This window comes from Mesoplodon mirus (assembly GCF_964341445.2).
Source record: "Mesoplodon mirus genome assembly, chromosome: 3".
NCBI lineage: Eukaryota > Metazoa > Chordata > Mammalia > Artiodactyla > Ziphiidae > Mesoplodon > Mesoplodon mirus.
This window is the reverse complement of record NC_138978.1, coordinates 157,824,209-157,850,671: the sequence shown is the minus strand read 5'-3', so window position 1 is coordinate 157,850,671 and position 26,463 is coordinate 157,824,209. Positions and strand designations below refer to the sequence as shown.

The window sequence follows — 26,463 nt, the reverse complement described above, 5'->3', positions numbered from 1 at the left end:
CTTATCCTCCCATGTTGTTTGGTTTGGGCTAAGGATCCATAACTTTGGCATTTTTGCTCTCAAATATCAAATAATGTATTTCAAATCCCAGTGTTCTCCTGTTGTCTTAATATTTTTTTCATTTATCTGACTAGCTGTCTTGTAGTGATATAAAATTTCTTTATCCCCTAGGGAAAAGTTAACTATTGGATGCCACCAGCTGGTTGAGATGGAACGTACCATGCAACAGTGCAATGCCTCCGTCTATATGGAGGCCAAAAACAGGGGATGGTGTGAAGACATGCTCAACTATAGAACCTAAGTGCTGATTTTGTAACTTAGAAGGAACTGCATCTGTCTTCAGGAACAACAGAGTAGCTTTCAACCTTTTGTGCCAAACCCGGGAGACTTGCAAGAAATGTCTCCAGAAATGTCTCAAATGTCAATGTCTCATATATACAAAAAGATGATTGCCTATTACTGACAATCTCATTGAGGTTCTAATGCATCCATTGTGGGATAAACTGTGAACTCAACTCGTCTGAAGTTGACTTTACCTCCCTACCTCTACTCCTAATACTGAGCCAGTGTGTCTAAGGAAAGGAGAGCCATCTTTTTGGTCATCTTAGGGCAAGAGCCACTGTGGCATCTGAGGAAGGCCCAGTGTTAGCATCTCTCTCAACAATAAATATGGGCATGTGACCAGAGACGTTTCCAAACCTCAAGAAAGAATTAGGACATGACCATGCTCACCATATTCCACAAGAGAAATCTTACCCCTAGGCTGTTTTATGATCAAACTGTCTTCCATGTAGACCTGATCAAGTAATATGTATCCCTTCCACTTCCCCCAAGGTAAGGGAAGTAGAATTTTGACTTCAGCTCCAACTTGCTACAGTAGCCTCTTTTCTTCCCTGGCCTTGTCACTTCTCAGTGCATTTCTCATGGGAAAAACAGGGAGACCCCTCTGCTCAGTGTCCTCTTAAATGTGAAACAGCGTGGATTTATCAGGTAGCAGTGGCTGATGTTTGCCCCTGGCTAAACCAGGTGTTTAACTGACTTCTTATTTAGTTATACCGTAAGTTGGAAATCCTTGTTTACTAAAGTATATTATGCTTTTGTTAATACATTAGATTAAATCTAATTTGGCATTCTATTATAAATGCTAATTTATTTTTTTAAAAAAGCAACGAATTATTTTTAGTGATTTTGCTTTTCATTTTACTTCCAAATTTTGTTTCTGAACTGCATACAGGTCTGATTATAAAAGTGAACCTCCAATGAAAGAGAACTTTGCAGGATGCCCACTAGCAGGAAGAAGGATCCAATGAGCTTTGTTTGCTTAGAAAGCCACACCTCCTCCTGGGGCTCAAAGTGCCCTCAGGGATATGAGCCCGGGTAGGAGAAGCTTCTAGAGCACCTCTGCTGTCTGCCTCTTTCCTTTTCCATCCCCTCCCCCCACCAAAGATTTCTTCAGACTTTTATCCCTCAGCTGCTTCTAGTTGTTATTGAGTTTTGCTCCGCTTTGTTTTTGTTGCTGTTGTTGATGTTTTGGTCGCAGCTTGCAGGACCTTAGTTCCCTGACTAGGGATTGAACCGTGGGTCCCTGCAGTGAAAGCGCACAGTCCTAACCACTGGACCGCCAGGGAACTCCCTGCTGTGCTTCATTACCTCCCTTTTTGTCTCTTTTCAATATGTTATACTTTTTAGGAAATTTCTTTTCACTCCTATCATCTGAATACTTCTACGTATTTCACCCTATACATGTGGATTTTAATTTTATCCTAATCTATGTGTCTTTCACTTTGTGCGTTGTCAATTTTCAACCTTTTTTAAATATTTATTTTGATATGTGAAAATGTTTTAACTTTCTAGTCTTATTTTTATCTTTAGAAGACATTCTTTAAAATTTTTTTAGTGTTTATTTCTTTGAAATGTCAGGGTTTTTTTCTTCTTTTTGTTGCCTTCTTTTCTTACCTGAAACTTTAATTTATACTTTTTTTCTAACAGTACAGTGTGGGAGTTGAGGGATCCCTTTCCTCCCATCCCCTGCTCTTTCTTTTCTGGGTCTCCCCTCTGGATTGGAGTAACTCAGTTGACATAAGGATCCTAAGCCCCACCTTGATAAGTTTGTTTTCATGGGAAATTATCATATCTTTAGAACTTCAGGTTTTAAAATCTCCATTCAGTATACATAGCTATTGTATTTTGGGCAGAAGCTTCATAAGCATGCCATGAGCCAGAAGGGACTGATGGGAAAAGTCACATGAGGGCAAGGGCTCTCTACATAAAGTCTTGCCTTAGTGAGGAGCTGGTGATAACTTCCTGAGAAGCATCCCTGAGGATTTTGACAGCAAAGTTCCTGGAACCATTTTACACTAGCCTTTTCCAGCTTACTTCCACAAGATAGTCCATTTCCTTCTGGAAAGGACCAGGGAGGGTCCTCTGGCTTGGCCAGGCCTCAGCTCTTCCAGCACTCTGAGCCAAAGAAAAGTTGGCTAAAGACTTAGAGTCTGTTGTGCCCTACTGGGTCCTCCTGTTAGGACCTGCAGTGAGCAGTTGGGACTGCACAGATTGGAACTTCATAGATGAGGTAATTTCACTTTCCTATCATTGTCTTTGCCTGTCATACGAAAGACAGGGGACACAAGACAAACCTGAAACTTTACTTCCTTGATCTTTTGGCCATCATCTTAAAACATAAGTTCTTTCACTCTTTCAGGGTTGATCCACAATTATTTAGTGTCATGGTCTCCCTTAAGAACCTAGCTTTTATTGTTCATACTCCTGATGTGACATCCCCCATGCCCACCTATCTATTAGAGCCTTTTAGCTCCCTATCGTGTGAGTTGGGATGAAGTTACCTTTTTCTTAGAGGGAATACACCTGACTATTGAATAATGAAATGCATCTTCCACTTAGGAAGTGCTGCCACCCATACTCCTTTTCTGATTTAGATTGGACTGACAGTCCAGTCTCCCTCCCAGTTGGTGGCTCTTTAAGCTATTTTGCCAACAAACAAAAAACCCCACTCCAGTGAAAATAAGCAACTCCATGAGCTTGAGCAGAATTTACAGCTATGAACCTAGAAGGTAAGGCAATAAGACACTCAAATTTCAGCTACCAACATGGCTCAGTGTTCCTAACTACAAACCAAATTCAATATCCTAGGCTTCGCAACTCTTATTGTAGACTGTTATCGGCTGAACTACATTAACTCAGTACATAACCCTTGCATGGCCAGTGGGGATGAACGGTTCCCTGATGTGATTTCTAGTCAGGTAAAATATTGACATGTCCTAGACTTTTTAAATTTTTTTTAATTTTTATTTTTTTGCAGTATGCGGGCCTCTCACTGTTGTGGCCTCTCCCATTGCGGAGCACAGGCTCCGGACACGCAGGCTCAGTGGCCATGGCTCACGGGCCTAGCCGCTCCGTGGCATGTGGGATCTTCCCGGACCGGGGCACGAACCCGCGTCCTCTGTATCGGCAGGCGGACTCTCAACCACTGCGTCACCAGGGAAGCCCACCTAGACTATTTAAAAAAGGCTTTTCCTTTAAAGGTTTGGTTAAGCTAGAAAGACAAAACTTTTTCAAGTGTAAAACTGTAGTTTTGAGTTTTGTCAAACACAATCACATAATCACCAGCACACTCAAGTAATGAGTTCCATTGCTCCTCGAAATTCCCTTGTGCCCCTTTGTAGCCAATTCCCATTCCCATCTCAGGAAGCCATTGATGTGTCTGCTATCCATGTAGCTCTCTTTTCCAGAATGCTATGCAAATGGAGGCTTTCGAAGCTGGCTTTTCACTTAGCATGATGCTTCTGAGGATCCATCCATGTTGTTTTATCAATAAGTACTTCACTGTTTTTATTCCTGAGTAGTAGTCCATTGTATTGATGTACCCTTCCATCCATTCACCAGTTGGAAGGATATTTGAATTTTCAGTTTTTGGTGATTATGAGTAAAGCTGCTATATTCATACACAGGTTTCTGTAAGAACATGTTTTCATTTCACTTGGATAAATACCTAGGAATGGGATTAATGTGTCAAGATATTTTTTATAAAAAACTGTCAAACTTTTTCCAAACTGACCTTACAATTTTGTAATTCCTCCAGCAATTTGAGAGCTCCAGTTGTCATTTTGCTTTTTACATTTTCCTAATCTATGACAGTAAGCATGTTTTCATGTTATTATTGACTCCATTTATCTTCTTTGGTGGAGTGTCTTGTTCCAAACCTTTTGCCCATTTGAAAACTGGATGGTTTTATTGAGCTTAGAGAGCTCTGGATGCAAATCCCTTATCAGATGTTTTCTTTCAAGCCTGTACCTTGTAAGGATTTGGCACCACTTTTGGTTAAGGTAGAGACAGGACACTTGCATAATGCAGAAGGTAGATCTTACTATCATGATTTGAGAGTAGCCTTAATGGATAGCTGGCCCTGTTAATTATTGATTGGATGACCACCATTACATTTGATAGATGCCTTCAAACTTGGCAACTCTTAACTTGCAGGACAGTTCAGTTCATCTCTTAAGAAGTTTCAGTCTCTCGCTCATTGGTATTCTGTGTGCCTTTTTCCAGGCTAAAATTGTATTAGTCCTGTTGTTCTCTCTGAGCAAATATCTTGTATTCCCACAAGATATCAACCCTGTATATACTCAGCTTAAAAACTGAGCTTTTGCTTCTCACCCTTATTCAAACCCCCAACAGAGCATTGAGCTCCTAACAGTGAAGCCTAAGTACTTTAATGGCCATTGTGCTAGTAACAGTAAGTTAAAGAACCCATGATATGCACTCGAGTACATCCCTCTCTTTATGTACTCTACTTACTGCTCAATGTATCATTATCATTTTTAAGACTTAAGAAACTTCTGGTCTTATTAAGAAAACCGATGCTTCACAGTAATTGCTTTTTAACCTTCAGATAATTTATTTAATAGGACTCCTGTTAACAGGACCAAATTTGTGGCTTGGCCTTACTAAGTATTTGAGATTGATATATTCGATTCATATATTGGTATTTCCTCCTCTTTTTTCACTCAGTTAATTTACTCTGTATCTTAAGTCTCAATGAGAGACTCTTCAAATCCTTTTTTGAAACAAAGTAGGGTACAAAAAATTGACTAATACTATAGAGACCATGTTTTCTGTGACTCATAGTCTTCTAAAGGCAACTCTGGAATTACAGTAATGTCCTAGAGGGACTTTTTCCTTTGCCTACTTCAGTTTTAAGTTAAGAATTCTGAGATCTGGAGGGATTATAGGGTGTACACCTAATATATTAAGCACTAATTATATTCCCAAATCCAGGTCTTTTCCTAAAATATGATTATGTAAGGAATTCTAAAACATTGAAATGGTAAAGTATTTAAGACATACTAGAAGCCAAAAATCAAAACCCTATCCTTGAAAATCACAATAAAAGAATTTATTGTGATTTATGCTTGAGTATAATCAATTGTTTTGTTAATTCAAACAGGTATTTTATAGTTTTGCCACTCTTTTAGGGATTTAGTCTAGTATGTTTTGTGCATTATTACTATTGATTGCAAGAGTGGTTATTACCAATATCATTTCTAAACTATTCCAAAACCCATACTGGTTTTAAAAAAAATTCTTTAATTAATGCTGAGGCTATGCCATTTTCTCCTTCCCTCAAAAAAAAAAAAAAAAAACTTAATGTGGATAAACAGAACTGGTCCCTGAGCACTATTTTTTTCTTTATGAAACCTTCTTATATTCAAAACATACTTAAAGAACTTAATTTTAGCTACCAAACTACCTGTTTGGCATCAATGGTACTATAGGTAAACTTTGACCCAAAGTATTCCCACATATTATTGCATTAAGCATGTTACATAGGAATTGAGAAGTGATTTCAAAGACACTACACTGACTCCCCCCACTAAAATCTTATTTCCTTGTGCTAAATAAATAGAACATATACAGATCTATTTTAAAAATATTCATCGTATTAGGCAAATTCAAATCTGCCAACCCAGTTTTAGTCCAGAACCAAACCAGTGACAGTCAGGAACTACACAGCCACCAGGCGAACTGATTTCCTTTCTTGTTGGTTCTCTGTGGGATAGATGAGTGAAATAAGGTGTCAAAGTCCCAGTGGAACATTTGTAAAAAAATACCTAATTTTCTTCTCACCCAGGTTAGCCAGTGGATAGTCATGTTGTCCCAGTTGGCTCATTAGATTCCTGTGTGCCTCTGTCTTCCCAGAGAAAACAAAACAAAACCAAAAAACCCCCTTTACATCAGTCCTTATTTCAGATGTAAGATGCCAGTTAACTATTTTCCCACAAATACCTTAAGCTCATTTTTACTGGAAAAAAAAAATTTTCCCCCAAAACTTTTAGTAATGAATGAGTACACAACAACATTTGGATAGTAATCCCATGGTGCAAGGATTTCCTGCAAAGTACCTTTAATATGTTTGCATCAACAGCAAGCATTAGGATGTTCTAATTTTGGCACCGTAAGTTATATGTGTAGCATTACACATTAGATAGATACCAAGTCACCACCCCAACCAGTATTTATCCATATGAATAGGAAAACTGAACAAAAACATAGTTCTGATAAAGGCTGCATTCATAAACCCAATACAGTTTAAGGTAATTTTTTTTTTTCTTTTTACAGTCAAGGGCTGCCATTTAGGATTGTTTTTTTAATGATAAATAAAAAATAGGAATTATTTAGAAGATAAAATACTTCACTGTTCTTTACTGTTATTAATATAATATTGAGTGTTTTGCTATATAAAATATACTCCCAAGAAGTCAAAGTATTTAAAAACAGTGTATCAAATAAAAATCACAGCCATGTTACTGTTCAGCAACTCCATTCCAATAAACATTGGTATTGCATTCTCAAAAAAAAAAAAAAAATTGTAGCTGAGGCAAGAGCTCTCTGAAGCTTGCATTCTGGGCGTGTAAAACACCTCACTGCATACTTTTAAGACTGTCACTCTGCTTCAGTAATTTGAACCTGCCACATTTTACTTCAACAAGTAAAGCAGTCTGCTGAGAATACAAAAATTTATAAAAAGGCCATCATAAAAGATTAAGCCTCGGTAGGCATGTAAGCTTTCTTTTAATAAAAACAAAAATAGTCATTGTCATCTAGTTAAATAAGTCTCTTTGTTATAGAGTGTTCCAGTTATTGAAAAAGGGCCCTTAAAAAACCCAACTGCCTATATCTTAAAACCCTACCTCTCTCTTGCCCCATAATACACATTTGAGGGAAGAGTCATTTAATGTGCAAATTGGCAAACAAATGTGGAGGAGAGGGGACTTCTTGAAATGATGTGCCCAATCAATTCTTGGTTTATTCTTTTACAATATCAACTTCCAAAAAACTAAAATAACCAAAGTAGCCCTAAAAATACACAAAACAGACCTTCATCTTTGCATTCCTTTCCCAATAAACACAAAAAGTATATACAGCATGTTTAATAATATGCAATATGCAAAAGCTTTGTGTTGCCGTTAGCAACATCTATACCCACCCACCCTCCTTATTCACAAGTGTACCTCTACCTAACACAATTACATCACTAAGCCTGTTAGTTTGAAAGGGTCTTCAATTTGTTAAAACTGGAAAATCTTGGTATAGGGGCTCCACTCATTTGACTCAAGGTTATAGACTTCCACCGTATTCAGAAAATCATTGCCATCAAATCCTCCCACTGCATAAATGGTGTTCCCTACAGTTGCAATCCCAGCATTGCTCCTTGGTGAAGTCATGTTTCCCATCATCTTCCATTCATTTCTAGTTGGATCATACATCTCCACACAACTGATGGCATGAGAACCATCAAAGCCACCACCTACAAACAGTTTTCCTAAAAGAGAAACGAGACAAGGTTAATCTAGAGAGGCTAAGAAAGAAACCCTTAAATTGATCTTTTGCTAAAACAGTGGTTCTTGGTAGAAAAGCCTGTTCATTCTGTCAGAAAGTATTTACTGAATGCCTACTAATGTGGTAAGCACTCCCTAGAAGCTGGGGATACAAACGGAATAGAATTGAAAAGAACCCCTTTGTGTGTGTTACGTCAGGCAATTTAAAGGAAGGGAGGCACCATCTAACTACAGTGCAATTCTCACAACAATTCTATGTGGTTGTTTCTATTACTGCCATTTCACAGATGAAGAAATAATGAACAAAGAAGTTGGACAACTTGCCTAGAGATGCAACTAGTAAGTGGCAAACCAGAGTAGTTCTGTGCACTGGAAGTTCTGTTATTAGTCCAGTGCATAAGAACTAAGATTCAAAGTAAGTTATAGGAAAGCAGGTTTCAGATAACTGAACATTTTCTAGAGCTCTCCAACTATATAAAATGATTTTGGCATTTCCAATTTCTTCTTGGAAACAGACTGAACTATGACTATTTTCAAATATACATGCAGAACAGTTAATAGTTAAATTATTTTCAGACAAATAAAATGTTAGCATTAAATATTCTCTGGAGCTTAAGGAAAAACCTTATTAGTGATTCTCGAATTCATTATTTTCTCATCTGACTGTCACTTAGCCTACCTGCATCCAGGTACTTACCCATAAAAGAACCGACAAGGCTCATAGTAGGCCAGGGGTTGCAGGACAGTAGGCTACTTACTGGCAGGCCTACACACTTAGGCTCTTGCCAGTTGAGCCACAAGCTTTGTTCTAAAAACAATTCTAACTGAATTCATTATTGTAATTATGTAATTAACATTATGTAAATCCATAAAATGGATGTGAAAAGAAAGCTGTGTCTATATATGATGATTTGCAAACACTTGTTAAAAATAATCTAAAAATATTAGGCATGGAGTAGACAATTAGAAAAGACTAGATTTAGATGATTTGCATCTCTTTTGTTTTACAAATCAAATTTTTAAAAATTCTTGCTCTAAAGAAACAAACTCAAATTCCAAGATGATGCATTATGAGTATGATTTATGGAAGAAGATGAATTAATATATTTATGTTATATATTCAGTACTGAGTGGTTAGAAAAGACATTTCTAAAAGACAAACCACCAATCCCCACTGCGTCAGAAAAGGCTAGTTCTGAATTCTTAATTATACAAGTGGATAGTTATCACTGACATTCTCTTGGAATTTTAGAACAAACTCTTGCTACTACCTACTCCTCAACTCTCCCAAATCCCAACACTCACCGCCAAGAACAGCCACTCCAGCTCCTCGCCTAGCCACATTCATGGATGCAATTAAAGTCCAGGTGTTATTTTCAGGATTATAACGTTCTACTGTGTTCAGACAATTCCAAGACTCTGCGCCTCCGATTATGTACAAATAACCACCAAGCTCACAGACTGCAGACTGGTGTCTACCTATAAAATCAAGTCAAGTCAAAATTATTATTCTATCTCCCAAAACTGTAAGTGTGCACTACACATACCGTTGATTCAGAGGTCTTAAAAAAAAAAAAAAACTTAAAAAAAAAAAATCAACTTACGAATGTTAAGAGGAGCACAGCTTGTCCATGACTTTGTTATAGGATCAAATACATCACAATTTTTCAGTCCTTTTTGGCCATATGGATCTGAGCCACCAACGATGTATAATTTCCCATTCAGAGCACACACTCCTATGTGAGTATAAAATAAGGTTATAAATTGATAATTATCATACTTAAATACTGATGATCTCAGCAGAAAAGTATTAATCATACTTAAATACTGATGATCTCAGCAGAAAAGTATTACCTGCATTACAACGGTTAGTTCTCAATTCTGGAATAGGAGTCCAGTCATCTATGTTTGGATCATACATCTCTCCACATCTCAGGTCATCTGAGTGGCCATTTGATCCACCTACCACATAGAGCTGGCCCTATGCCAAAAGCGAGATTAATATTTCCGCCATTCTCAAGTTCTTAGAAAAAGCTAAATGTGGGCTGCTTCTTCCTGCAATATAGTGCACTTACCATGAGTACGGCCATTTGAAATCGGGCTCTTGGTGTCCTCATGGGAGCAAGAAAGGACCAATGATCTGTATGTGGATCATAGCATTCAACTGTTCGAAGACACTCCTCTCTGTTATAGCCACCTGGTACAAGAACCACAAAGAGTTATGTTTAAAATATTAAACTGGACCAGGGTTTCTGGTCTAGAATGGTTTAAGTAATCTGTACAAATGAGAAAAAGAATCTTTGTCCACAAACTTAATAAGACCACATTAGTTGACGTTTTAACTAAGTGCTTGTAATAGCTGAATGACAAAATTATGAGTGTAAGTAAATTGCTTAGTCTTGACTTGAAAATTAGGAGAGAACAATTACCCACTTCACAGTTTTTTAAGAATTAGAGACAGACATTAACTTGAAGGCTCGGCAATACTATAGTATTGACTTTTTATTTCTGTCTTCTTAGAATGTGGTAAAGTGGAATGCCACAGAAGAAGGCATATTAAACAAACCCTGTCTTCCAAAGTTTGCATGTCACAAGCAAGCATAAACGTCCACTTATAGAGGCTTAGCCAGTTGAAGGTTTCTGATAAGTCACTCATCCTTCTATTCTTACCTGCAGCTATGAGTTTGCCATTCATCTCTGCTGTCCCCAGACCAGATCGTGCATACTGCATAGGAGACATGGGCTTTTCTATTAACTCATCTGGTTGCATCTCAAAGCTTAAACTTTTAATGAGTTTTGGAGTACTTGTTGGTGAGCTCTGTGGGCTGTTTCGCCCATGAAGGAAAATGACACAGAAAATACCATCCAGCACAGCCAGGCACAAGTAAGTGTTATCTGTAAGCACAAGAGTTCCATGTTTAAAGATGCAGTTTTTATTACTTTTGGTTGCCGTGTGATCCTGAATTGGACTACAGATTCCAGACAGGGGATGACCTGCTACTCTTTTCCAAATTTAGTTGCTTCTGAGTTTATTCCTCAATCACTTTAGAAGTATTATATGGTTCCACTTAAAACTCCTTCTTAAAAAAGAAATAAATTGAAGGCAATCTGACAAGTGTAATACACTTACTTGAAGTCTTTTCCGAAGCAACAATTTTCCACTCGTGCTTAGGGCTTTGTATTGTAGCATTTGGAGAAGAGAGACATCCAATGGAACTGCTACTTATCTGCTTATGGCCATTCTCACGTGGTGGCTTTTTCTGCAAAATCAAAAGGCAGCTACAGAAACCTAGCCAAAGACCATACCTGGTGTACCTTTGCTCCTGAGCTATTCCACAACACTGAGAAAACCCTTAGTACCCTCCACTTGTGCATGACATTTATAGCACACCTAGATTTAACACAAAACACCACTTTCTGACTGACACACATCACTGGCATTCTTCCATCTCCACTTAATAAGGAAACAACTACACCTACCCTGGTCAAGAAAAAGTTCAACAATTAAAAAAACATGTTGTGGGTCAAGTATTAGAATAGTCAAGAAAGGAAAAAACGGAACCTCCTCCTTCATAATCCACATAGTCTTTATATTAAGTATAGAATCTTCCAAAATGTTATAAATCTAAAACAGCATGAATTAACTGAGAGAAAACATTTAACCCACTATCTCCATGAAACTGTGAAACTTAACTAAATCGTATGTACTGGTATCCTTCATATTAGCAGATATATATCCATCCAATCTCTCTGAAAGTTATTTTACAGGAAAAAAAGTGGCAATTACAAGAAATATTTACAAGTATATTTCTCTAGGATTCCCTTAAAGGTATTATAGAGTGGTTTTCTAGACAAGTAAAACTACATCAAAACACAGAAGTAAAAATGGTAATCAGAAGTTAATGAAGAAATACTACTAAAAGAACCAAACATTTTTAAACGAATACACGAGAACATAAAAGAGGGAGAAATGGGCAAAGCTACAAATTTTCAAATGACTGTAAGAAGATTACATTGTGCCCTCGTGTATGAGTTCCCTTTGATGGTTTTCTTCCAATTACTTTAGCTCTTGACACTTCCAAAGGATATGATCACATGGCATTAGAAGAGTCAAGATTACCCTGGTAGGAACTGCCTGCTGAACAAATAGGTACCACCTTCAGTACCTGGCCAAGTTTGCTCATCCACTTATTTTGATCCCCAGGGCCACAGCCTCATGGGTAGACAGAATCTCTAATGGAAATTTCTGTTTCGAGTGGAAGAAAAAGGCCATGAAACAATAGAGAAAAAGATTTTGGTAGCTACTTGAAGCTGTGAAAAAACTATCAAGTTTGGTGTAAGCAATTCAGCAAATGTGGTTATAGCTTAAGTAGGCTATTTTGAGAAAAGGCGAAGAATGTACCATGCTAATGGTTATAATTACATTCCATTTAGACATTTATTATGTACCTAGGTGTTATATTAGGCACTTTATTCACACTGTCTCTTTTAATCCAGTAAGGGCAATATATCTCTCCATTTTATAGGTAAAAATACTGAAAATGAGAGAGAAAATATGCATTGCCTAAGGCAATGCAAGAAAAATAAGGATTAGGAATTCTGAGTATAAAGCCACTCTTTTATACTATGACAGTCTGTGTGTCCTGTGCTACTAGGAATTACAAAGTACATAAAACCCTATCCCAATCTGTGGGAAGAAGGGATCCAAAGTAACACAAGTTGATGATGCTTGTTTAAGAGCTTTTACCGTAGTAAGAAAACTGTTCTAATGTATGGCTTTAATTGAGAGAAAATCAAATGTGAAAAAAAAGCACAGTAACAATGAAGACTACTTAGTGTTATGTAACTAACCAGCCTTATATAGAAATGCTGGTTAACTCTTTTATGTTCCTTCCAGAACATTTTCAAGCCTAATTCTTTACTCTCCTTTATTTTCAAACTTTACCCTATCAACTCCTCCCACTCAGCCCACCCACTGGCCCACACTTTCTTTGCCGCTGACCTCCCCAAGGGGTGGTCCCTGGTAGCTTTCTTTTTCAGCCACCATCACTTCTCAAGCTAAGCGTTTCTTAACCTTAATACTCTCTGGAAATTATACCCACTAAAGGTTAGAAAGTGGCTTCCTAAAACCAGTGTAGAAGAGATATCCCTAATCTTCTTTTACATGACCTCCCAGAGGATGATCTGACACAGTTAACAATCTAGTCCTCCTTCAAACTTTCTTCTCCTATGTTAGCTAGCTTGTACAACACAATTCGATTCCAATGGCGGCTTCTCAACTTTTTCTCTTCCTGAAGCTTAGTGTGTTTCCTCATCCTTTTTAGTTCATCATCTCTATTCATGGCACTTCCCTGGAATAAGTCACAAAGGTCAGAGTCCTACTCACCCTCAAATTCTTTGTTTCCTTAATTTTCCTAATCTAAACAATCACTAAAGACCTTTGCAACTATAAATATCTAGAGTCCACCCTTTCCCCTTCTCGTCCTTAGATCAAGCCCTCATCTTTTCACCTGAACTACTGCTTGTAATAGTCTACAAATTGGTCTCACAAGCTTTAATCTACCCTCTGTACCTGGTCATAAAAATAGAAGGGTTCGATGCATTTAGTAAAGTAAAACAAACAAACAAAAAAACCCCTCAAATCAGCTGGAATCCCACGACCCAGAGACTGCCACCTGATAGTTAACTATCTGTCTAAAATATGATAATGAACATATAGATCTCTGCTGTATGGAAATACCATAATTTAACCAATCCCCCTACTGTTGGACTCTTGTCCAGTTTTTCACTATTATTAAAGTTGTGAAATATATCTGTTCAGATCACTCTACTCCTTTGTCTAAAATTCTTTGAAAGTCCCACACTACTTGTAGAATAAAGTATGATCCCCGATCAGATGTTATTTACCTACTCTCCCAGTCATGTGACCTGCAATTCCAACAGTATCATCCTTTCACAGGTATCCTTTGCTATCTGACACACCTCTATCTGCTATGCAAACTCTTCCACATCCTCAGATGGCTCAAATGTTGCCTCCTTTGTGAAATTTCCCTAGTTTTTCTCCTTTTGGTTCCACCCTCCCCTTAATGTCTTCCATAGGTAATTCGTATAAGTCTGTTCTGTTTTACCTACTCCTGTAAGGTCCCGGAAGCAGAAACTGTCTCTTACACATTTTTGGGCCCTCTTACCTAACATCACAGCCTGCCACTTATCAGGCACTCAACCACTGCTTATTGAAAGAGTACTTTAAAAAACCATTAACTTACAGTTTAGAGATGTTTAGAGATAAGAGGGAAAATATCCTCAGTGTTCAAAATGCACAAACATGAACAAAATTCTCAACTAACTCAGCCCCAAAAGCTTTTTGTGAAAATAAAAATATTCAGCCACTACTGACACAGAACACCTGATAGTATCACCATACACGTTATTTCTGAGTCTATCATTTACCTTCTAATTATTAAAGGAAAACACCCATTAACTTGGGTCGATTCAGCCTACTTTATAGTTATCCCTCACAAATACAATGTTGAGCTAAAGGCCAAACAAAAAGAATACATATTGTATAACCATTTACATAAATTTCAAACACAGGCAAACTAATCTAATGCTTCAGAAGTTGGGATATAATGGCTTCCTTTGGGGTAGTGTAGGGCAGTGACTGGGAAGGCGGCAAGAGGAAGGCTTCCAGAATGCTAGAAGTCTCTTCTTGACCCAGGTAGTGTTTAAACCAGTGGGTTCACTATGTGACATTTATTCTTTGTATTCTTTTCTCTATGTTATTTATCCATAAACTAAAAAAGTTTATACCTGAGATTTTTTTTAAAAAAATTGGGTCTAACAGTTATTCCCATTACAAACAACTATTTTTTATAATCTGACCAAAATAACAAATAATTTCTATTTTGCTTCATCTTATTGGCCCTTTTTCTTACTACTTGTAAATCCTATTTGAGAAAAAAATCTTAAGTGGGATTTCCTACTTTGTTCTGTTAATTTCTTTTTATGTGGCAAAAATGGTAGTAATGGTATGAAAGGTATGCTTGTTTTCTCCCACAAGTGTTTCTGTCCAGTTATACCAGTGAAGCTCTTCCACTTTCCTTTATTAAAGGAAAATCTCAGTATGCTATAAAATGCTCTAATCAAATTTCAACCTGAGGTTACCTCAGATGTGCAATGTGTACCTGCACAAACTGAATGTGGTCATCATCACTGCCAAACACCTCAGCCTGTCCATCTAGTAGGTTCCCATCAAGCAGCTTGTGATCAGCTGAGTAGTACAAGGTTTGAACCTGCAAAACAGCAACAGAACACCCATGTGGCTACTGTCTCCATGGCTACTCCACTAGTATGCAGATCACACAAACGCCTCAAGGTAACCTCCAGTGTGCTTCTTGAGCTTCTTGACATCTTACTCTGGCAGGATCCCAAAGTAAAGAAAATACATGTCATGGTGGTAAAAATGTAAAAAACAAAAATAAGATACAGAATCTTCTAATACTGGCTGAAGAGTCCTTGGCTTGGGTGGCTTGAAAGAAATCTTCGTTTTTTCATAGCTTCTATGATACAGCATTAAGAAAAAAAGGCACTAGTACAATATATAGGCTCTTAAAGAATACACATATTTATAATAAAATACTGAATATGGTTTACACCTTTGAAGAGTAAGTGGTCTAATGTGCATAAACATATTTCTGTCCTGCGCAAGCAATGTCAAGAAAAACAGATAAAAAACAAGTGCAAAAATTCAAACACGCTTCAGAGACACCTCCCTTAACAGATGCAAACATATGGCTAATGCATCTGATTTTCAAGTGGGAAAACATATAGAATTTAAAAATCACCTGTTAGCCTTTTTAGAGCATAATGATAACTGTATTTTTAAAGGCCTAACAGGTTTGGTAAGCCTTTAGTGAATCCGAAAGGCTTAAGTGGAGGGATAAACTCAAGGTCACTCCACTGTTCCATCTGCATGCTTAATTCCCACTATTTCTCCATCAATTTTCTCTTGCATATTTTTCAAAAAGTAGCCCAAGTGAGTGACTATATGTATGAACAACACCATTGAAAAACACAAAGCTTTAAAGACAAGAATCCTGTAAAGGAGTAAACACCATTAAATCATCATCGTTCTCTGCCCACAGCGGATTTTTCTTAGGAGAACTGGGGCAGGACTGCTGCTTCTTTACGTGTCAATACACTTGAGGATTCTTCTTGTTTCTTCAGTCTTGGGTATCCTAGTTTTGTTAATAAACCTATGGGGAGATAAATCAATGGGGAGGAACAACCATTAGAAGCTTTTACCTACTTGTCAATTTAAAGCAAAAACCTGTGAAGAAAAATTAAGAATCTACAGAAAATTTCAGTACCACCTCCCATTTCTAAAGCAAATTACATGCTACTTTAAAGAAAGTTAACAGCACATAATAAGCAAAGAAATAAAAAAAGAAAAGCAGAAGACCAAACTGAACAGTTCATTCAGCTCACCTGGACACCCCCCCTGTTTCTCAGCTTAGGGGTACCTATAGCAAAATTTAAATTCTTTAGGGTCATGGTTATAAAATAAAAGTGAAAGGGAATCCTTCATGTTACAGCAAAATAATTTTTAATAATTGTTGAATCCCATTTACTTTAAAACTAACCTCTTCCATCAGCTCTTCCAGACTGTCTCCATTCTCCCAGATGCTACGCTGCACCCAGTTGATTACCTTTGTGTACAATTTGCCATTGCTGGGCAAGCAAACATTATCTTCAAGCATTACCTCCAACTAGAGTTGGGAAAGAACAAAGACACATGGATCAGTGTTGAGCCTCTAATTCTCAATTTCATAATAAAGAGGTCATAGATGCCCAACTGCACTCCATACGTTTACTCTAATTTTTAAGGAAACCAGTAGCCAAAAAAAAAAGAGAAGAAAAAGAAAAGAAAGTAAACAAACTGGTAGGCAGAAAACCATTACACTGGTAAAAATAACCATATGGTTTCAATGTGTTGTCTTTTTCATAACCATTACTCACTTGCTTGAAACATGGAGAAAGATTACATTCCTGGAACTAAGTAGTATGTACCTCTTTATTTAACCTTTACATCTTTCATCTTTATAGATTTTACCTTTAGCCGTGGAAGTTTAAGAAACTCTTCCTCTTCTGAAATTTGTAACAAATGCTCCTGAATATAAGCATCAACCTTATTCAACAAACGGGAGTCTCCCATACAACTTGCAAAATTTCGGTAAGAGATGCAGCTGGTAACATCCATTCTAGATAGTAAATAGTCACCACAAACCTTGGAAAAGAAATACACGAGTGCCAACATTTACATACATTTTATTTAACAAATATTTAATACTCAGTGTGTAAGTACTATGTGAATATATAAAGATTAACCAAAAATCACTGCCTTAGAACAAGTTTAACAGTAGGAAGAATACATGTATACAAATGATAAACATCAAAGAATGCCATTCAAATATATAGGATGCTTAAGGAAAAATGAAACAAACTGAAATGCTATGAAAATGCACATGAAATGTTCGGACAAGTATTTCCAACTAGAATGATAGATCGGGCTTCATAAAGGCAGTAATCTGAATGGGGCTCTAGAGGGGAGATGACATTGAATGCACATAGAAACTAGGGAAGATGCTGCAACAATTTAGTTTGGCCAGAACAAAAGATAAGACAATCAGGAAATAGTTTTGGAAGAACAGCAACTATATTAGGGAGAGCCTGGATTTCTAACCTGAGGGACATGTGCTATGACCACAAAAGGATTTTTAAGCAGAGTGAGGGGGTTAGCAAACTTCTTCTCAAAGGGCCAGACAGAAAGTTTTTAGGCTTGTGGGCCGTACTTTCTCACCACTTCTCAACTGTCACAGCAGGTGGAAAGCAGCCATAGACCGTACGTAAATGAAAGCTATGTTACCATAAGATGTTATAAAAGCAGGCAGCTGGCCTCAGGCCTGCAGTTTTCTGACTCCCACATTAGAGGATTAAATGCCTTTTTTCCTGTAAATTATTAAGCACTTCTCAGTGGCATTAAATTCTAGAAAGAATACTTCTAAAGAACAACCGAGAAGTGTAGAAGAACGGAGAATTAAGGATATGAGTTATATGATTAACTGAGAAAATCAAGACTTACCCTGTCAGAGAAGACTATTGAAAGAGCAAGATTGTAGCTTGAATTATCTGAGAGGAAGTGTGACCCTGCTGTGTTACATTGGCTAAACAGTTAAAATTACATAAATATTCGGTTCTCTAGGGGAAAAAAAGGGACATTTTCAAGTTCTTGAGTCCAACAGATGTCTTATAACAAATTGTACACACTAATCATATAAAATAAGACCCCATAGTAACAGTACTCCTTGTATATTACTTCTGTTACTCTACCTGCTTCACTCGGTCCATCTTCAGCTTCTTTGCTGCAGAATAAACGTCTTTGACTAATTCCTTATCGGCTTTCAACCTATTAGAAAAAAGGTTCTTTATCATTTATCATACCAAGGCCTTGAAACACAGATACTTAATTTAAATAAATTTAGAGGGACTTGGAATTTCATTCCCTAGTTATATGATGTACTTTCGAGAACTTACTGAGCAGTGTAGGCATAATTCAACAAGACTTCAACAGCTTCCGGATTGAGATCATCAAACTTAACGTGAGAAACTCGGTGAGGATCACTATCATTATTAAAGATTTCAAATAAATAGGGACTGCAGCAAGCCAGGACTGCTCTGTGTGCTAACATCTCATGGCCACAGACCTGCAAGGTGAGGAATTAACATTAGAAGCACTGTGGACTATGTATTTCTCTAGCTGATTACTACATCGTATCCTTCATCTTACATTTCTGGGTAAATCATTCTTTTTTAAACTTATTTCATTAAATGCCTTCTATGAAAAACAAAACAAGCCAATCCAAGAACATATGGTTTTTTAGTAATGAAAGATCAATTCTGTAAGTTTCCAATTACGTTTTAAATACCTGAAGTCGAACATCACAGAACTGGCCACTTTTCCTCAGGGCATTTAATTTGGCAACAGAAGACTCAATGAAGTTTTCGTCTTCAAACATTAAATATCCATTGGGAATCATTTTTCCTTATAATTTGGCTAAAGGGCAGAAAGAAAGCCAAGTTACTTTTACTTATGAATGGTGATTTTTATAACATTTTAAAGAGTAATGCAGTATCTTTAATTTTCAAATTTCATCCTATCGACAACACACAAAAATTTTATCACACAAAAACATTGCTAAAACACCACTGGCACTGAACGTCTAAGCCTTTGTACCCCTATACTCTGGTCCTAAGTCTTTTCAAGGATTCATACAGTAGTGTTATGGTGTCCCAGCAATTTTGGCCAGGTTTCTATTCCTATTAGTACACTCCTTGTGAAGGGGGAAAAATATGTAAACCCAGCCCTGCCCAAACCCATATAACAAGCAACTGAAAAGCCTGGAAGGATGTGAAGTGGTCATCATCATCGCATACAGATTCCTTGGTTGGGGCTGCAGTCATTCCTTTACTCACTGATATATACGACTAACTTACATTCTGTTCCCTTTGCTCTACTCAATATTCTGTGATAACCTATGTGAGAAAAGAAGCTAAAAAAGAATCAATATATGTGTAACTGTATATGTATATGTATAACTGAATCACTTTGCTGTACACCTGAAACTAACACAACACTGTAAATCAACTATACGCCAATAAAATTAAAATATTTTAAAAATTCTGTTCCCTTTGCAGGTTTCATATATTTTAAATCACTTATCTCAAAAACATACAAGATAGAAATGTATGTTCTTTAAAAAATTTTCCATTTCACCGTTTCCTGTGAACAAGTGACTAATGGCTACACAAAATGCATCATTAAAAAGTGGTAATAGAAGATTTCAGTTTGAAGTAACTGATTTATTTAAATTCAAAATAGTTTATAGAAAGGAAAATATAGCAAAAATTTTTTTCTACGAATATTACTGACTTCGCCTTTTAAAAAAATTATGAAAGGCTGTTAGTGTACTTGGCACAGTCTTCAGAAAACAAAAAATGTGTGCACTGGGCACTGACTATCCACTTACCTACTATACTGGTGAGAAATGTATTTCCGGGGTGTTTTAAATAATCCAAGGACAAAGGAAACTCAGCACTTTGTTGAGGTATGAAGACAGGTGGCTGAAGTGAAGGCAGAGGTGTCTGAAGCTCTAATGGTGATTCCAAAACTTATCAGGCTTGAAAATGATGTAATCAAGTCCTTTAAAGCTATAGACACGAACTTCTTCTGTGATAATCATGCATCATAATCTGTAATAATGACAATTGTTGGATATTCAGAATGATCAAAGACTGCCATTGATCTAGGTAGATCAGATCACGCAAAGTCCTGATCTTGGAGACATTTTGAGGTAAATGGCACAATACAGAAAATAACACGAATGCAACTATACATAAGCATTTTCATTTAACCTGCAACCACTCAGGTGATTAAAAAAAAATAAAATCCCTCCCCAGAAGGAGCTAGTAACTTTTACATTTAAGTGAGATACACAAGCACAAAATTAGAGGAAAATATAAATATTGGTTAATCCTAATATTCTTTACTATTAGATTCCAACGAATATACAAACGTGTTCTGTCTGTGTTACCAGCCAGCAAGCAACCATCATTATTCCCCAACATGTATACAATGTTACAGTCAAACCAGATACACTGTTTCCCAAAATGTGCTCTGTACTTACCCACCTCTGTAACTTCAAGTTTCCTTCTCTCGGAATACCCTTAACCCAGCCTCTGCCTGCTGAAATCTTACCTCCAGAGCCCCTGCCAAATCCCTTCAGCTGAGTAGTTCCTCCCCATCCTCCACATACTAAACCCTCTCTGAAAGTGTGTGTGTGTGTGACCTTCCAGCTGGTCTGTTCTGGCTTATCTTCCTTGATTCAAGGCCTCTTGAAGGCAGAGCCTCTGTTTTCTTTATCTTTGTATCCTTCCCATCTCCCCCCACCAAAACAACTAGCCTAGAAACCTGAATATAAAGATGAGTAATTTGTTGAAATGAACTAAATAAACAAAAAGGAAAATATTAATGTCTATGCTTTGTATGATCATTTTTCTCATATACAGTTAAAAACTACCAACGGAATAATTCTGGTTCAAATCAAATCTTCAGGGAAATCACATTCGGTCCTCCCCCCATTTTCACATGTCATTAACTAAAAGTGTCAAAGTCAGATGGTACTTATTTTTTAATCATCTGAACTGCTATTACACTACTAATTCAGCAAACCAGAACTAAATAAGAAATTATTTGAAAGATGTGCATACTTTTTAAAATGGACATCTTCAAATTACCTGTATTTTCCTTATATATCAATCAAGCCCACAATTCTAAATCTAACAATTATGTTAATGTGAATGGTCCCTTACCCCGGAACCCACTTGAAGGCTAGTCCAGTTCCATTTCAACAAGCTATTGTATTAAGTGCAACACATGCACAATCTCTATCCCGTATGCCTTCACTGGTTTCTCCATAGCTTAGGTTTTATTTCAAGGAAACCTGAGTATTCTGACTCAGGTTGGGACTGTTGTCAATGCTTACTCCTTCAATGAAACTATTTCATACCTTTATGTAATATTGATTTCCTCTGCTCTACACTTGCATCCAGATTAGTTAATTCAGCTTTTCTTAAGAAACCAGTTCTAACAAAACAAATGTTTTCCAAGTAACACACAATTCTATGTACAGAGAGAACACACTATCCAAAAGAAACCTTCAAACATTTTCAGCCAAGACCTAGCTCAAGTTGGGAAAATCTATACAAGGGTGAAAGGGGGGGACCCCTCCATGCAAGTTATGTTGGATATGATTTAAATGTATGCCCTCTGAAAAACCAAAAACAAAGGGGGATTTATAAGTATTTTAAACTTTGACCAGTTTTATTCAGTATTTATTTGTAAACTAGCCTTGATCTTACCAAGAATAAAAATGGCATCTATAAATATATAGACATACCTCATTTTACTGCACTTCACTTTTTGTGCTTCACAAATACTACCTCTTTTTTTTGCAAATTGAAGGTCTGTGGCAACCCTGAGTTGCCAGCTGATGGTCAGCATTTTTTAGCAATAAAGTATTTTTAAATTAAGGTATGTATGTTATTTTAAAGACATAATGCTTTGGACACTTAATAGACTCCAGTAGAGTGTAAACATAACTTTTATGTGCACTGAGAAACCAAAAAACTGGCGTGACTCGCTTTACCACAGTGGCCCAGAACCAAACTCACAGTATCTCTGTGGGTGTATTTGATAAATTGAAAGTTCTACCTTAAATTTATTTTGGAAAACAACAAGAACAACAAAAACCTGGATGGTTAAAATCACTTCAGTCCTTTGGGAGAAAATACTGGAGAACTTTTGGAGCAACTCTTGCCATACAAATTTGTACAATACTATTAGTTTTGCAATAGAGTGAGTACTACTACATTAGTACTCGATTTTCTCGTACAGCAAGGTCTTAACATGAACCTCATCTCTTTTACATCTGCTGATCCGTATAACCCTACTTGATTTTAAAAGCTAGCTCAAGTCCACTCGACATTTAAGTTAATGCAACAAACTTTATTTAATTACCGTCCTCATATACTATATGCCCCTACTCTCACCCACCCCCAAGTTGGAGGAGGTCACCTCAACTTCTGCCTGCAAAACCATGTCTTTCAAAGTTCACATTCACTTTCACTAAAGTTAGTGTGGACAAATTGAGTTTTAAGCCATTCCAAAGAGTCATAGATCTCAGTTTAGTCTATGAAACTCAGGCTCAATGACTGATGGAATAAAAATGTGGGGAGAATTTTTTATCTTTGAAAAGCCAAACCGAAAGCCCCAACATCCCAGGCTTACATAAAATTACAAAATTTAGAATTTTGATATTTAAAAAACACATTCGACTAATCCACTTTTAAAATTAAAACTGAGATCAAATGCAATATATTCTGGTAAACAGTCTTCAGTTTCTTAATATGGCCAGTGCAAGAAAAGGGATACAGACGACATAAATGAGTAATTGAATTGCTTTAGTAAAACCCAGAAGTTCACATGTTACCACAGCCCCCCAAAAGATCAGCTGAACCCAAATACAATTCAGTAAGCCTTATCAAGGAGCTGTAAAAAATGTAGGCACAATATGACCTGCCCCCAAATTCTTCTTGGGCCTTCAGTAAGAGCAAGATAAAATGTTATCAAACCTTCAAAGAATCCTTAAAACCTCAAGGCAAATTACAAGTATTATTTAAGTTTCAAGGCAATCTTTTGAGGGTAGCCAACTCACAAAATAGTAACTAACTCCATTTTTAAAGGACAGACTTTATAATACAAAGTAAGTCAATGAATCTTTTAAAAACCAGAAGTTATACATTCCCAATGTCTGAAACGATCCATCTATATCAAAACTCACCAAACTCACTCACTCACTCCATGCTTTTAACCTCATTGTTCTGTAATTCTTATATCCCACAAACATTTATGGCTCCAAACATATGGCAGGCACAGTTTGGAATGGGATGCTCATAACACAATGGAGTTAACTCCATTCCCCAGCCTTGAACACTCCACAGACCAATCAGAAAGACAAACCAAGCAGTGAAAACAGTTCAAACAAAAGGGGAAAAAGGTATGAAAGCACACATATTCCAGAAACTGCAGCAATCTCTGTTTAAATAGACTGTAGTTTGCAGAATGCATATGGTAAACAGTAGGAGAGGAAGTAAAAGAGATCAACATTAAGGTTTAAACAGAGCAGAAGTTTTAGCACAGAGGCATAGGACACTAGCAGAAATATAGGGGATGGTCTGGAGGAATGGGTAAAACATGGATGCAGGGAAATTATTTATAACCCTTGCTTATCCTAACTAAGGTAATAAGGATGTTTTAGAGTAGATATGCGGCATCAATATCAAAATTAGAATTCCAAAAAGCATAATAGAGACATTTTTAGTTTGCTGCATGCTTAAAGTTGGGAAGGAAAAGAGGAGTTTGCTTTGGGACATTATAAGGCTGAGGTACCTGTTGGGCATCCAGGTTGATACCAAAAGTGTAAGGATAGTGAGCGATGTATCGGTTTATAAATCATTTACAAGGTGGTAATTGAAGTTTACGAGTGGTTCTAACAAAAATTCAGAAATACTCCTTTATTCATTAATTCCTCCATTTACACTCTAGCACAAGGTAGGAGGCTCCCCAACCTTCTTGTAGATTTGACTATACAATCATACTGTTGAAAAGTCAATGAAATGATTTTTAGGGGTACTTCATCTTAATATCAATGATTAAGACAGTTCCCCAACAGGAAAACATTTTGCATTAAAAAAAAAACACACAACACTTATTTGTGAAACACATTCAATCGCCACCTAAAATATCCTTCAATCAAGAAAAAACAAAACCCCACTCCAAAGTATTGGGGTGGCCAAAAAGACACTAATTTAAAACTAAAACCAAAACCTGGAACACTTTGTTTTGGGGAGAAAAGTCAGAACAACAGAACTACAAATTAAGATAATTAAGAAATTAATATTAACTAATGATAGAGATTTCATCTATTAGGAAAACAGAGGAAAAACCATTCTGGGTCTCCTTTAGGTCAGTGATGCTAGTCCAGTTTTACCTCTCACTACCAAATTACAGACATTTGACAAGTAGCCTGCCAGCTGGTATTAAATTATAGTATTCTCAATCCAATTCTAAACAGTCAGTGTACACCTCATCTCCAGATATACAAAGAATAACTGCTCCTTCAGCATCTTTCAGACCGAAGTTTTGGCATGATTATGCCTAAAGCTACTCATCAGTATACTGTTATCCTTAAACAACCACCAGTGCTAGAATTAGTAAAAGAAAATATTGCCTCTGGTAGTCTAGTCCATGCTGTACTTGTTGAACTGTTTAGAGTAGTACTATGCTTACAGGGTTGTTATTTACTACTAGACAGAAGATCACCACACGCAAGTTCTCAAAGAACAGCTTGATGCCAGGGTGTTCTAATCCTCCATGACTGACAACAGACATTAAGGAAACAAAAATAAACCCTTTAGGCCTCTGATTTCTACTTATTTAGTTTTTGAAACGTCAGCGGCCTCAAACAATAGATCTGTCTACTTTGTATTGGGGAAAAAGTAAATCTATTTCTAAAGTATTTGTGGTTCAAGTTTCCCTACGGTCAATCCTCAATCTGATACTGCCTGCTACCTTCCTACCATCATGAGCTTACAATCAGAGTCCCTTTGCAAGATGCGCAGAAGGACGGAAAAAGAGCAAACCTCTCTGCCGATTTTCTTTGGCAAAAACAAAGTGGCGAGCGCCCCAGAGTGACTGGAGAGTCCTGCAGTCCCAGGCCTTCATCCCCGCGCGGCGGGGCGGGAGCCCACTCCAAAGGCTGGGAGGCAGAGCGCCCAGCGTCTGCACACCCCCGCCCAGGATTGGCCAGCCCCGCAGTCATTCAGCGCGACACGTCAGGGCAGCCGCTCCCTTCCTCCCTCCTCCCGCCCCCTTCTCCCCGCGCTTGGCAAGAAAAGCGGGCAACGTGGAGCGGGAACAAAGGACCCCGCGGCCCACGGCGATCAGGGGCGCGGTGCCACCCTACCCCAGGCCCGGGGTACCGATGGGGCCTTGGGCCAGCTCCCCGCCCCCACTCGCCGGGTCCTGGAAAGGCTCACGGAAGAGAGTCCAGACCCCGGGCCGACCCCAATACTAGGCATCGGTTCCTGACAGCAGGAACTGAGATTCCCGCGCCCTCCTTCCGGGAGGTCATCCCTGGCCCGCGCGCGGCGTCTTGACCCAGGCCCCCGAGGACCCCTCGTGCAAAAACTTCTCGTTCCTCACGCCCTGCTTCCTCGACTCCAGCGCTCTCCGAGGCGGCCCGCGCCCGCCCTTGGCCGCTAACGCGATCCGGCAACCACAGCAGCACCGGGAGCGCGAGGGCCGCTCGGCTGCAGCTCCTCGCCCCCAGAGAGCGGCGGCGGCAGCAGCCGCGGCTTGGGGAATCCTCCTCCCGGCACCCGGCACCGCTCCGCGCCATCCCCCAGTTCGCAGTCTGGCTGCGCCCTCTTCCTCCTCCACCGTCGATGGGACCGGCGCGTATTACCTGGTTCATCTCTAAAGAGACGGAAAAACTCATCTCTGGAGCTTCAAAGGGGAGCAGGAGGAAGCGGGCGGGAATCGGCCCAACGGAAAGCGCCTCGAGGCCACCGAGGAGGGAGCGGCCGAGCGGGGAGACGAGCGGACAGCCCGCGGAGGCTGCGAGGAAGGGGAGCGCACCGGAAATTCGCGGGGACTCGCTAGCTCGCTGGCACAGCGGCGCTGAAGCCGCAGGCGGCGAAACTGTGCCCAGCAGTTCCGAGCGACCGACCTCCACGCGCGTCCCGGAGACACTGCCCTCGCCGCCGCCGCCCGCTAGCGCCTCACCCCCTCGCACGTCACCACGTGCGCCGCTGCCGTAGCCGCCGCCAACACCTCCCCGACGCTTCCGGCTGGAAAGCGTCGGCAAATGACGAGCGAGCACAGCAATATAGCGCTCGCGGCCCCGCCCACCGCTGGCCCCACCCCCAC

The 26,463-nt window shown here is 38.5% G+C and overlaps 2 protein-coding genes across 6 annotated transcripts in view; one reads left to right on the top strand and one right to left on the bottom strand.

Moving 5' to 3' along the window:
* The window catches only part of SWT1 (SWT1 RNA endoribonuclease homolog), a 98,980-nt gene extending 91,433 nt beyond the window's left edge, over window positions 1-7,547 (top strand). For all 3 annotated transcript variants that reach the window (XM_082616269.1, XM_082616267.1, XM_082616268.1), the window contains exon 19: window positions 172-7,547. In XM_082616269.1, coding sequence (XP_082472395.1) covers window positions 172-301 — 130 coding nt within the window. In that variant the 3' untranslated portion in view covers window positions 302-7,547. The remainder of the gene's footprint in view (window positions 1-171) is intronic.
* On the bottom strand, window positions 7,300-26,373 carry IVNS1ABP (influenza virus NS1A binding protein). Of its 3 annotated transcripts, XM_082616270.1 has the most exons (15): window positions 26,000-26,299; window positions 19,943-20,165; window positions 18,842-18,969; window positions 18,450-18,619; window positions 18,246-18,321; window positions 16,969-17,142; window positions 16,499-16,624; window positions 15,041-15,148; window positions 10,987-11,116; window positions 10,527-10,751; window positions 9,932-10,053; window positions 9,711-9,837; window positions 9,461-9,592; window positions 9,162-9,335; window positions 7,300-7,840 (listed from the first exon to the last, which is right to left on the bottom strand). In XM_082616270.1, the coding sequence occupies exons 3-15, from the start codon at window positions 18,950-18,952 to the stop codon at window positions 7,587-7,589; spliced, it is 1,929 nt and encodes a 642-aa protein (XP_082472396.1). In that variant the 5' UTR covers window positions 18,953-18,969; window positions 19,943-20,165; window positions 26,000-26,299; the 3' UTR covers window positions 7,300-7,586. The 3 variants fall into 3 exon arrangements, with proteins under 3 accessions (XP_082472396.1, XP_082472397.1, XP_082472398.1); XM_082616271.1 differs by lacking the exons at window positions 16,499-16,624; window positions 16,969-17,142; window positions 18,246-18,321; ... (2 more) ...; window positions 19,943-20,165; window positions 26,000-26,299 and adding an exon at window positions 15,971-16,107; XM_082616272.1 differs by lacking the exons at window positions 7,300-7,840; window positions 9,162-9,335; window positions 9,461-9,592; ... (3 more) ...; window positions 10,987-11,116; window positions 15,041-15,148 and adding an exon at window positions 15,970-16,111 and having other exon boundaries at window positions 26,000-26,373.
* Window positions 26,374-26,463: the final 90 nt, after the last annotated feature.